Source organism: Ascaphus truei, chromosome 1 (genome assembly GCF_040206685.1).
Source record: "Ascaphus truei isolate aAscTru1 chromosome 1, aAscTru1.hap1, whole genome shotgun sequence".
NCBI lineage: Eukaryota > Metazoa > Chordata > Amphibia > Anura > Ascaphidae > Ascaphus > Ascaphus truei.
The window spans coordinates 434,869,351-434,882,024 of record NC_134483.1 but is presented as its reverse complement, the minus strand read 5'-3'; the positions used below and the strand labels follow the sequence as shown (position 1 = coordinate 434,882,024).

Genomic DNA, 12,674 nt, shown 5'->3' with positions numbered 1-12,674 from the left:
GTAACAGAGCAGCCATAACGCACACTATTTACATGTCAAGAATGGACATCCAGCGACACTTTAGCACTTTGATCACAGGAGCTTGGACTGCTGCTTTAATCAGTGAAGATTTGGCTCTGGGGTTCAATATATGTCTGTCAGTGCAGCAGAAGAGGACCAAAGTTCTGTGGGGAAAACCATGTGACCAGGCAGTCACTCGATACAATTGGTGCACTGCTAGAGAGGGCAGGGCTCAAAAAGGGGTGTGCCAGAGCCTGTTTCAGAAGAGGCAGGGGCTGTGACTTTGTAAATTGTTGCTATAGAAACAAAAAATGCTTGTTATTATAAGTAAAAATGCCATTCAGAGTTGTTTTTTTAAATGCTACACGTATTTTCTCATAGTACTGAACATATATTTAAAAAAAAAACAGGATATTGCTTGGTCTGCAGCATTAAGATATAGCTGAGGGCCCCTTCTATAAATAGTTTAACATGTTGGCTTCTAGAAAATAATACATGCAGAAAAGGCTGGAGATGTCATACATACTTAAATCAGAAGTAAACATTGTTCCACCATATTGCATCTGACAATGGCAATACAGAGCAGGACAGTCCTGGTTCATGGGTTAATGTTACCATTGCATGGTTTCCTCATTTCCACAAGATATCTGATAGCGATCAAGGTCCATAATCTGGTGACAAGCAGGGTTATACACAGTTTAAAGTGATGGTCCTCTTAGGCTAAGGCCCCGCTCCCAGAGTCAGCGCACCCGCACTGCTGACAGGCGGTGCGCTGAGATACACAGACCGCGATATGCGGTCTGTAGGGAGCGGGAGCCGGAGCGAGAGGTGGGCGGGTGGTGGGCGGTTTGACAGGGAGGGGGGGCGTGGCTTGAGCGGAGGGACCCGCTACTCTCCCCCCCCCTCCCTTCACGGACTCGGGCTGGAGCTGGAGCTTCGGTAAGTATTAAACACACACACACACACACACACACACACACACACACAGGCAGGCACTCACGCACTCATACACACACACGCGCGCACACACAGGCAGGCACTCACGCACTCGGGCACACACACACACACACACAGACAGGCACGCACACACAGACACACACACAGAGAAAGGCACTCACCTGCTTTCACTCCACACTCCTCCCCGCTCCCCGAAGCCTCTCCTCCCGCAGCCTCCCCTCCCCATTGGCTCACAGCCACACACGTCACGCGTCAAAGCTAGAAAACACCATTCTCTGGTGTCTCCAGCGGCTGACGCGCGACAGCGTGTAGTCAGCTGTGCCGCCAGTGGGGACCGGGACCGGCTCGCGAGGATTCCCCTGCTGGTGGGGAACTCGCTACATTGCCGCCCGCGCCAACGAGCGCAGCGGGACCGAGGCCTTAGGGCTGCAGTGAACTAATAGCAGTGGCACAATTACTTCATTAATATGTGGTTCTGCCTTGGCTAATTTTCATTTATTTACCCCTCCCCACTTTAAAAAAAATACATTTTTATAGAAAGCAGCGCATCTCCGAACCTAACCAGCGTTAATTTCTCTAGAGCTGTCCTGTGGGTCACTGATGGTCAGGGACCCTCCTATTCCCGGGGTTCGCCACACGCTAAAGATACAGGTATACCCCGGTTTAAAGACACTCACTTTAAGTACACACGCGAGTAAGGACATATCGCCCAATAGGCAAACGGCAGCTTACGCATGCGCCTGTCAGCACGTCCTGAACAGCAATACCAGCTCCCTACGTGTACAGAAGCTGCACGCAAGCGGTGAGACTATAGAGCCTGTTACAAATGCGTTATTTACATCAGTTATGCACGGATATGACGATTGCCGTACAGTACATGCATTGATAAAAGGTAGTGCTTCACTTTAAGTACATTTTCGCTTTACATACATGCTCCTGTCCCATTGCATATGTTAATGCGGGGTATGCCTGTATGTGCTACTTGGACACAAAATGACTGCAGAGTCAAGGCTACAATATAATTTTACTTTCTATTCCACTTTCCATGTTTGTTTGTTTTTTAATTATGAAAAGATTTGGTCTTGCGCCTCCTGTTGTGGGGAGGAGGGGTCGTCAGAAATCCGGGGATCATAAATGTGCTATGGTTGACCCCCCACTACAGGTACGGATAAAAAAAAAAATCTGGGGAACTGCTGTGTTAAAATTAAAAATTACAAACCACTGCGTTTCTGGAGATTAGCATGAGTTACTCAAACACTAAACATTAAAACTGTAATACGGCAGGCATGTGCTTACAGGGGTCCATGGTAAAGCTGCCGTCCAAGCTGCCGTTCCTGTGATCAATCAGGGAACGTTCGGCTCAGGGATTCACTAGATGGCTGTCAGTGCAGCAGAAGAGCAACAAAGATGCAAAGGTCTGTGGGGAAGGTCATGTGACCAGGCAGTCACTTGCCTGTTTCAGAAGAGGAAGAGGATGTGACTAAATGGTTGCTATAGAAACAAAAAATGCCTGTTACATTATAAAACATTAAAAATGTAATTCAGAGTTTAAAAAAAGTCTTTTCTCGTAGTACAGAACTGATTTATAACAAAACACATGTAGTATATTGCTTGGTCTGCAGCATATAAAATGGGCATGAAGTAAAAGTTGACACTGTGAGTGCTCATTTGCATGTAATTTCCCAGAATCCCTGGAAGCATTGTATGCTAAGAGATAATGGGTGAAAAGCAGGGTTGTACACCTGCCTGAGATGTGAATATACTCTAGTGATATTTTTATTTGCTATATCGTAACACTAAATAAATGAAGGATTTCACAATATTTTTTTTCCAAGTGACTAAGGGGAACCACGTGTGCTGCCGTTACCTGTGGCTCACAGACGGCCTGAGCCTCCGCCACTCGGAGCCTGGGGTGATCTGTCAGTCTACTTGATGCAGCGCCTCCACCTGGGAGAGATCCTAACACAGCAGGATAACCTCTCTCGGGAACCCAATACATACAGTAAATACACACACCAGTATATATAACAATTGGTTTACTGAATACACAGTAATACAGTGCACCCACAATATACTGTCCCCACCATAACACCACCTTGGTGGAACCCCCAAAGTACTGAAGTGCCTGGGCACTTAACCAAGCAGTGTCCACAGACCAGGCCCACCCAAGGAGTGTGTGGAGTAGCGCTACTTATTATGTGTGTGTGGCCGTTGGTGCAAGTAGACGCGATACCTTCCTTGTCTTAGTCCAGACCAGACAGCCTTGGCTGGGGGTTCGCTGAGCCGCAATGTGTCCCACGCCGCGCGGATCCTGAGGCGTCCGGTCCACCTCTCGGAGCTCCCGTTGGGAGTGTTTCCCTTTTCAAGTGTCTGATAATATAGGCCCGGGTCTGGTCCCAGACCGTAAGCTGTAGTTCACCACGTGGCATCTGTCACTGGTGCAATGATACTATACAGTTACTGGGGAAGCGTCCCTACCTATGGGCCATCCCTGCAGCAACCACAACCTATAGTGAGTCGGGGCCTAGCTTGGACCTGGGGGGGACTCTGGCCTAGCCAAGCGCTCCGATTGTATCTATCTCCTTCCAGCACAAACCTGCAGCCCTATTGGCTGTGCTTCAGCATGTGGTAAGCAGCCCCGGAGGCTGCTGGGACTTGTAGTCCCTTGCAGAGCCTTTGTAATGGCTGCCTCAACTAACGGCACTGCGCATCCACGAGGGTCGTACTGCGCATGTGCGCGCATTACACAATGGCGACCCCCGCTTGCCTGGGTACGTCGCGGAGCACCGTAGCACTCCCATCACTGCCCGCAGTTCCCACACCTGCCACCGGGGTTGGGGCTACACAAATATTACAGAGATTCAAAATCAATAACATTTAACCCCCCATTTACATAAGGACTAATTAGGACACTCCTTTTTTCTTTTTCTGTTGAATGTTTCCATAGAAATCGAGCAATACCGACCTCTGGCAAAATAACACATATAGCCTGGGTCCCTCTTTGTCCCATTACCTCCCGCTGCGGCTGGCAGCGGGGGCTGGGAGAGTGCGGGGGTGTAAAGGGGCACTGCCAGTTAGGATGGCAAGAGGGTCGCTGGAGGTCCGCGGTGGCTCCTTTCGCAGGGTGCCGCCATATTGTTAAAAGCCGTGCATGCGCAGTACGTTTCCCGCATGAGCAGTACGGCAGAGGCGGCCTTTACCGGATTAGTGCGCATACGCAGAAGGCTGTGATGGTGAAGGGGTACCCAGGACATAAATAAAGGTATTTTGCCCGGTTGGGTGCCCTGATTTATATTGGGGAATTGTGAGTGTCAGCTCTTCAACCCAATTGTGGTATATAACTGTATAATAATTATAAGCACTAATAAAGATGTATGTGGTTTTACTGTTCCAGGAGTGCCAACCAGCGGGGATGCGCCAGGCGTGAGAGTCAGGGATGATTTTACGGGAAAATTTTGTCAGGGTGTGTTTGGGTAGAAGGGGGGCCCATGTTGCGGGTTACCCGAAACATGCACTCAGGAATCCCCCCAAATTCCTGAGGACGAGGAACACAGACCAGCGGATAAAATCCCCCCTAGAACGCAGTTTGCAGCTCACCGCCAAATACCCCTGCTTCAGCACAAACCAGAGCAGTACGACCGGGCAGGGAACTGGTTTAGATTCCAGATCCCGGGATATGCCCGAGTCCCAGGACTCAGTGAGGGGTTCCGTAACTCTCTCACCAGGGATAAGGTGGAGAGAGTTGTAGGGGTTAAATTTTAAGTTAAAGCGTAGAGTGTCAGCTCTGCAGCCAACTGCTGGCTGCAAGCCTGTAAATGTTAGAATTGTCTGTGTGTATGTCCCACCAGGGATAAGGTGGCAAGGATCATATCATGAGTTACATTGTATATGTCTCCCCCAGTTATGTATCAGTTATAAGCCTTATAAAAAATTGATGAATTAAAGTTACCCTAGCTTAACTGTCTTAACATGATAGACAGAAGGGGGATTTTCCTTCCTTCAGTCCAGAACAGGAGATGACACGTAGGGTGTGGAATACTGGGCTTTGAAATGCATGGCAGAAAATCTCAGTGGTAAGCATGCAAAATTTAGACTTCTGAGACCTCCTGCTGATTTGGCCCCCCTTTGTCTGGAAACCGCTTGCAGCTCAAAGGAATTAGCCAAGTAGAGTGTTAGGTGGGAGGGGGAGAGCTAAACAGATTTCCCTGACATATGTCCAGCTGTCATGGGAAAGGGCAGACAAGGTGGCGCCAGCGGAGGGAGGCGTGGTCTGGTATGCTAAGCGGAGAAGGGCCAGGTTCGCACATGCTCAGTTGCTATACTAAAGCTCTCTGCCAGCGTCTATAGAGACTGGCAGAACTCTGCTATAGGTGGGATGATTGGTTCCCACACAAAAGATTGGCAGCACATGATACAGATAGGTTTTGGGTGTTTTTAAAAAGCCTGGCGCAGCCAGTCAGGGGTTAATTCCATCATATAACAGATTCAGTTCCATCTATGAATTCCATCTTGTTAGAAGTTCCATCAGATTCATCTGAGCTACAGCGTGCGGTGCATAGGTCATAACATCATAACCAAGGATTGCACCCTGCTTCAAAAGTTTGTTAGAACTAAGGATTGGCAAACGAATCCTGCAAGGACAATATGAAAAGTTTACTTTTGGCGGAGATACAGGGGTTGCCGCTAGCACCTCTAGCCAAGGACTATTACAGGGCTCTTTTTGCGCATCAACCCCACGTCTGGGAATTGATGCCTAGAGACTTGATTTCTGAGGATTTCGTTCCGTGGACATTTTATTTCGTTTTGCCCCATCCCAGTAAGTGTTTATTCGTGTTATTTTGTAAATGAAGCTGTGTGTTCCTTATGTGAATAAATTACAATTTATTTTATTTCACGCTTTTGTTCAATCAAAGGATCTAGGTATTAATGTGTCAATAAGTATTGGTCTCCAGTGACAGACGCTAGAGAATTTGGAATTACCCAGTATACCGAGGCTGCTAACAGGTAGTGCACACACTTTTTGGCAACTTGATTGAAGAGAGACCCAGCAATGATTAATGAAACAATAAGCCTCCGGTATTGAGAACAGGGAGTTGGGTAATAGTAAGCCGGATAGAGGTACAGGGGGGCACCTCCCTAGGGGGCGCCCCCAAGTAAATCACAGCCCGGCACTAACCACCTCAATAATCTCCCTGAAATACCGCGTGGAGGTTAGGAGTACTCACGAAAAAGCCGTCCCTGTTGGTGCAGGGAATTCTGCAGCGGCTTCCTCCTCTAGTGTAGCTGGCGTCAGCGTGCTCCTCCGGAAATGATGACACAGGAAGAAGGGGGTAGGATGGTCCGTGGTTCACAGCAACTTCAGCAGCCAACGCATGGATGTCTAAAAAAACTTTATTGATCGCTAGCAGCAAACATCAGGCAACCACTCTAACATGTTTCGTCCAGGCTATGGACTTTTTCTTTGAAAAAGTCCATAGCCTGGACGAAACATGTTAGAGTGGTTGCCTGATGTTTGCTGCTAGCGATCAATAAAGTTTTTTTAGACATCCATGCGTTGGCTGCTGAAGTTGCTGTGAACCACGGACCATCCTACCCCCTTCTTCCAGTGACAGACGGCCATTACATACTGAGCTCCGCAAGGGACCTACAACCCCCAGCAGCCACTGGGGCGGCAACATCACATGGCGCGACCCAGCCAATAGGGCTGCAGCAAATTCCTGCCCAGAAGGATACATTTTGCGCACTTCAGGGACCACGCCAGTCGGAAAAGGGAGCAGACAGAGCAAGTAGTGTCCAGGGAGCTGTGCTTCCCTGAACTAGGCCTAGTTTGCTCCCTTAGGCCCAAGGTAGGCCCTGAGTCCCTCTCAAATTGTGGGTGCTGCAGGGTCTGGCCACCTTAGATAGGGACATTGCCCCTGTAGTGTGCAATAATATCAGGGACACAAGAAGACGCCACGCAGCACTTGCGGCCTGTGGTCTGGGACCAGACCACCACTTCAAGCCAAAGAGACTCTCTTCAAGGTGGAACACTCCGGTCGAAGTCCACCCCACGTGGAGGCGGACACCATCGCTGACGGCATGGGACCAGGCGGCTCATTCATCAGTTGGTGGTACCAGGTGCTGGAGCACTTGGCAGATGTCATACAGTCAACAAGGGCACCAACGATATACTCTTACTGTGGGCAGTGCTGTCACACACACTTAGGGTGGGACAGACAATTGGGGCCTGACACTGGTGCCCCCTGCACCCGAGTATTGTGGAGTTTCTACATATCTGTGTACACATATGTATGGTGTAGCTGTATTACTCGCTCTGGTTACAAGTTGCATGTTCAGTAAACCTGACAGTATACAGCAGGGCGTTCCGTTATCTGGCGTTCCGCTTATACGGCGGCACAGAGAAGGAGGCCGCCAACTTGGATTTCCATTCGCGCATGCGCAGAATGAGCGGGTGCGCCCGGCACGCATGCGCAGACCGCAGGTTTGCATGCGCATACCATAGGTTGCACATGCGCAGAACGGCAAATATGCCGGTTTGCACATGCGCAGAAGTGAAAATCGCTGGATCCGCTTTCCGGCGATTTTCACTATGCGGCGGGCCCCTGGAACGGAACTCGCCGTATACCAGGGGCCCTGTTGTATACTGCGTGTGTATTTATTGCATTGGATCCTGTGAGGGGATCCTGTGCAGGTGGAGGCACTGTCACCGGAACCAACCAGGTACACCCTGGGCTCCCAGCAGCGGAGGTTCAGGCCTCCTGTGAGCCTACAGGTCAAACGCACCACATTACACTCAGTAGCAGTTTCCTCTCCCAGAGGGTGGGGGAAACAGCGATATATATTGATGCATCTATAATTTGGTTTAGCTTTATTAATATGAGCTGTTAAAACATCAAGTTCTCTTTATTATCTGTGTTTAAACATCAACAGCTCGTGGGCACGAAGTGGGCGTGTCTCAGAGCACAAGCCAGTAATGATTGGGGGCGTAACCCCAATATGCTAATTAGAATGTCACAAATAAGCGAGGGGCGTGTCCTCGCTTGCGGTAAACCTATAGGCCACTGAAGGGGGCGTTCCCCAGCGCATGCGCTATTTCTCCCCGCACTGGCCCACGTGGGGGAGGAGTAAAGGATGAAGCATGCGTGTCCTGGCTGTTAGTGGGAGGAGTCAGCGCCGCCGCAGCCCTGTTACTGGGGGCAGGCACGTGACCTTCCGCGTGCAGAGAGAGACGGTCACACGCACTCCTCGCGAGCGAAGTGAGGCAGTTGCTTCTCGTGTTGTCTTTCAAAGTGACTCCTCCCACTAACTCCGGGGACCTGACAATCAGCGGCCCGCGTGCGCACTGGCCGTTACGGAACCCCGCCCACTCATTTGCGCGCGCGCACGTAACAGCCGTAGCTGGGGTGTTACGCGCGTTGGTGTGTGCGGGAGCGCGCACTGGCAGAGGATGGGGAGACGGGCACGTTTAGTAAGTAAATATTCGTGCCCGGAATAGACCTGCCCGATAACTAAGGAAATAACCGTAACTATATACTTATACACACCGTCACTATATACTTGCACTAATACACACCGTCACTATATACTTACACTAATATATATATACTTACACTAATACACACTGTCACTATATACTTACACTGTCACTATATTCTTACATATATACACACCGTCACTATATACTTGTACTGTCACTATATACTTACACTGACACACACACACACACTATATACTGATACACACACCGTCACTATATACTTACACTGATATATACACACACACACTAGATACTTACACTGATATATACACACACCGTCACAATATACTTACACTGATATATACACACACACCGTCACAATATACTTACACTGATATATACACACACCGTCCCAATATACTTACACTGATATACACACACACCGTCACAATATACTTACACTGATATATACACACACCGTCACAATATACTTACACTGATATATACACACACCGTCACAATATACTTACACTGATATATACACACACCGTCACAATATACTTACACTGATATACACACACACCGTCACAATATACTTACACTGATATATACACACACCGTCACAATATACTTACACTGATATATACACACACACCGTCACAATATACTTACACTGATATATACACACACCGTCACAATATACTTACACTGATATACACACACACCGTCACAATATACTTACACTGATATATACACACACCGTCACAATATACTTACACTGATATATACACACACACCGTCACAATATACTTACACTGATATATACACACACCGTCACAATATACTTACACTGATATATACACACACACCGTCACAATATACTTACACTGATATATACACACACACCGTCACAATATACTTACACTGATATATACACACACCGTCACAATATACTTACACTGATATATACACACACCGTCACAATATACTTACACTGATATATACACACACCGTCACAATATACTTAACTGATATATACACACACACCGTCACAATATACTTACACTGATATATACACACACCGTCACAATATACTTACACTTATATTTACACTTGCACACACACTGTTATACCCCTCCCTGTCCCGGTGTGTGTGTTGTCCCTCTGCATGAGTTGGTGTTTTGATATGTTCGACTGATACACACACACACAGTAGTGTGGTGTGTGTGTGCTGGCAGTATTGTGGTTGCTATTTGTTGGTGCAGTGCCTCCTCCCCCCTTCGCTTGGTTTCTGTTTGTGTTCCTGTAACTGTATCCTAGGAGGAGGAGGAGGCACAAGCACAGCTCACCCAGCCCTGCATACAACGCACTGCAACACCCAGCCCTGCACACAACGCACTACAACACCCAGCCCTGCACACAACGCACTGCAACACCCAGCCCTGCACACAACGCACTGCAACACCCAGCCCTGCACACAACGCACTGCAACACCCAGCCCTGCACACAACGCACTGCAACACCCAGCCCTGCACACAACGCACTGCAACACCCAGCCCTGCACACAACATACACTGCTCACATAAAATATACACTGCTCATAACACAGCTGTACGAATATTGTTGCTTGATATACGCATTTAACATCTACATCTGTGTATACCTAATTAAACAAAATGTATACACAACACTTTTAAATCAAAATTATTATTATTATTTTTTTTTACAAGAATCCACCTGTTGCACATGCACAACTTTGTTCTGGTATAATACAGAGACTGACCTAGCACTCTTATACGCAGAAAATACACCTGTACACTTTGCTTAATTGCTGTGTAACACATACATACTTTACTGCTTCAGCTTAACCTACATATAACCAGTTTACGCGCACACTTCTGTTTAGCACACAGGTTCACTACAGCATACCAAGCATACACACTTCTGTCTAACCCATGCACACACAACACACTCCTGCATAACTCGCACAAGACACACACAGCTACCCTGATGTCAATGGAGGTGCAGGATCTCCCCGCTGTGCCCCCTACCACTGACCGGGTGGAGGTGGGGGGCAGTGATGGCTGTGACCCCGCCGTGCTCCTGCTGGTAAGGGCTCAGCTGCAGAAACCTGAGGAGAGTAGCAACAACGAGAGCGACCAGCAGCGATCCCAGCACTCGCTGCCATCATGGGGTACGAGCCGCAAGGCCATCGAAGCGCCACCACCCAAAGTCAACCCATGGAACAAGAAAGACAACCTGGCCACAAACAATGCATTAAACCTCAGCAGCCACAAACAACTGGGTATGTGCCTGGCGGTGTCCTTCACACCATAAACTTCTCTCTGTAGTGTAGCCTTCTTATTCTAGGGACCGGACAAGGAAAGTGTCATCACTTTCTACGTTTTGGAAACCCTGGATTAATGCTTAAAATTTTCTGGAAAACCATGGCCAAGGAAATAACAATTTCTTGGGAGCAATCCCGTGTAATGCGGGGTTAACAGGAAATGTGCGGCAGTGACATCTGATTAACCATTTGAGAGGCAGAGGGGTCTGTAACTGTAGTCTTGCCGTGTGTTGTAGGCCCCACTGGTACTTAAGTGGTTGATATGTTGGGTTATTTTTGAGCTGACCACTGGGACATCACTTCAGCACTGACTGTTTAATGCCAACACCTTCCTCTTAACCCCTCTCTTCCTGTGCTGGGAGCAGTGAGGGGATCAGGGGAGGAAGTCCACAGCTCCAGCACTGAGTACATGGGATTGCACCAGTTGCCTGGACGTTTTGGTGCTTCATGCTGGGTACACATCAGATATTCTATATACCCCCGGAAAGTGGAAAGCCTGGGTGAGAATCTGTTTGGCTGAAATTTTTTTTCCTGTCTGTGCCCTAATGAAGACATTTACGTCTGTGCGGTCAGAGGAGGCCGATTGCAATTTTACAGGGCTAACTATTAAAAGTAGATCTACCGCTGTTTATTGTAATCTGTAATATGATACAGGTGAGGATTTTCCATCTGTGGCAATGTATTAAAGGTCTTTCCAATCAGAGAAGATATTTTTAACCTTTGATATAGACGGTTCTCCGCCACCCCTGTGATACAATCTCTTCATCCACAGCCAAGTATATTAATTAACCCTTTCTGTAAAAGGAGCAACTAAAGTATCCGTAAAAAAAAAATGTAAATCTTGGCTTTTGTTTTCGGTGGGCGAGGGGGGGCCTTCTATGTATCTAAAGCTGTTATGATTATCAAATGCAAGATTGGCTCTCTGACAAACTTGTGGGTCTTACATTACCTCTAACCTTTACAACTAACATTTGCATAATCTATAAAGGCCCCTGCAGGAAAAATAAATATTTTTGTAGCTTGAATGCCAGGCCATACTCACATGTTATTTCCATGGTGATAAAACCTGCAGATTTTCTTTAGCCTATCTATGTTTTACACATTTGGTGCAATCCTTTAATGTAATGTATCACTCTGTCACATATCAGCAGTGGGACCCTCTATACTGCCTACTTAAACATGGCTGTCCGCTTTTACTCTGGGTCTCCTTGGATTCAGGATATAGCAGCTTCTAATAGTTGGTTATTACACTGGCAGTCTGTTTTCCTTTTTGTAGGGTAATGGTTTATATCCTAAAAGAGTAAAGGGGCAGATACGTCTACCCATTTACTTTTTGATACTGCCAAAGGAATACATTTCAGTCTTAACTATTGAAGGTTTTGTCCCTGTTTCATGCCCTTACAGTAAAAGATACATTATATTTTTTCACTCCAATTTTATTGTTTTTTTGTGTGTGTTATGGAAAGAAGGGGGGAGAGGGTTTGGGCAGTAGTACAGTTGTGTAGAGGCACAGTTCAGTGGTTTCAGATAGTCAACAAAAGCAGTGACTTGGTGTTGGATCCAGAGCCCTGGGTCCTCTCCAGAAGTCCACCTGAGTGTTCTCATCTATGTGAGCCAAACCCATTAGGTCAGTAGGGGGTACCCTTATGGTGTTTATAAATGAGCCAGGGTTGACAGTCAGTGAGATGAGTGGCTGCTGTTGAAACTCAATTGCAGTCATGTATGTGCACACTGCAATTCATGTTTCATGAGTTGCGCACACACACACACACACACACACACACACACACACTTGCACACTTGCACACTTGCACACTTGCACACACACACACGAGAGAATTGCTGAATGATGAGACTGTCTGTCCTAAAATTCAAGGTACTATTAAAAATACA

At 47.4% G+C, this 12,674-nt stretch overlaps 1 protein-coding gene across 2 annotated transcripts in view; it reads left to right on the top strand.

Annotated features, from left to right (window-relative positions):
- The first annotated feature begins 8,199 nt into the window (after positions 1-8,199).
- The window catches only part of LARP1B (La ribonucleoprotein 1B), a 55,831-nt gene continuing 51,356 nt past the window's right edge, over positions 8,200-12,674 (top strand). The window contains exon 1 of one of the 2 annotated variants that reach the window (XR_012803960.1): positions 8,200-10,739. Coding sequence is in view for 1 of the 2 variants with exons in the window: in XM_075615424.1 (XP_075471539.1) it covers positions 10,445-10,739 (295 nt within the window). In the remaining variant the exon portion in view is untranslated. The remainder of the gene's footprint in view (positions 10,740-12,674) is intronic. The other variant, XM_075615424.1, reaches the window with a different exon arrangement.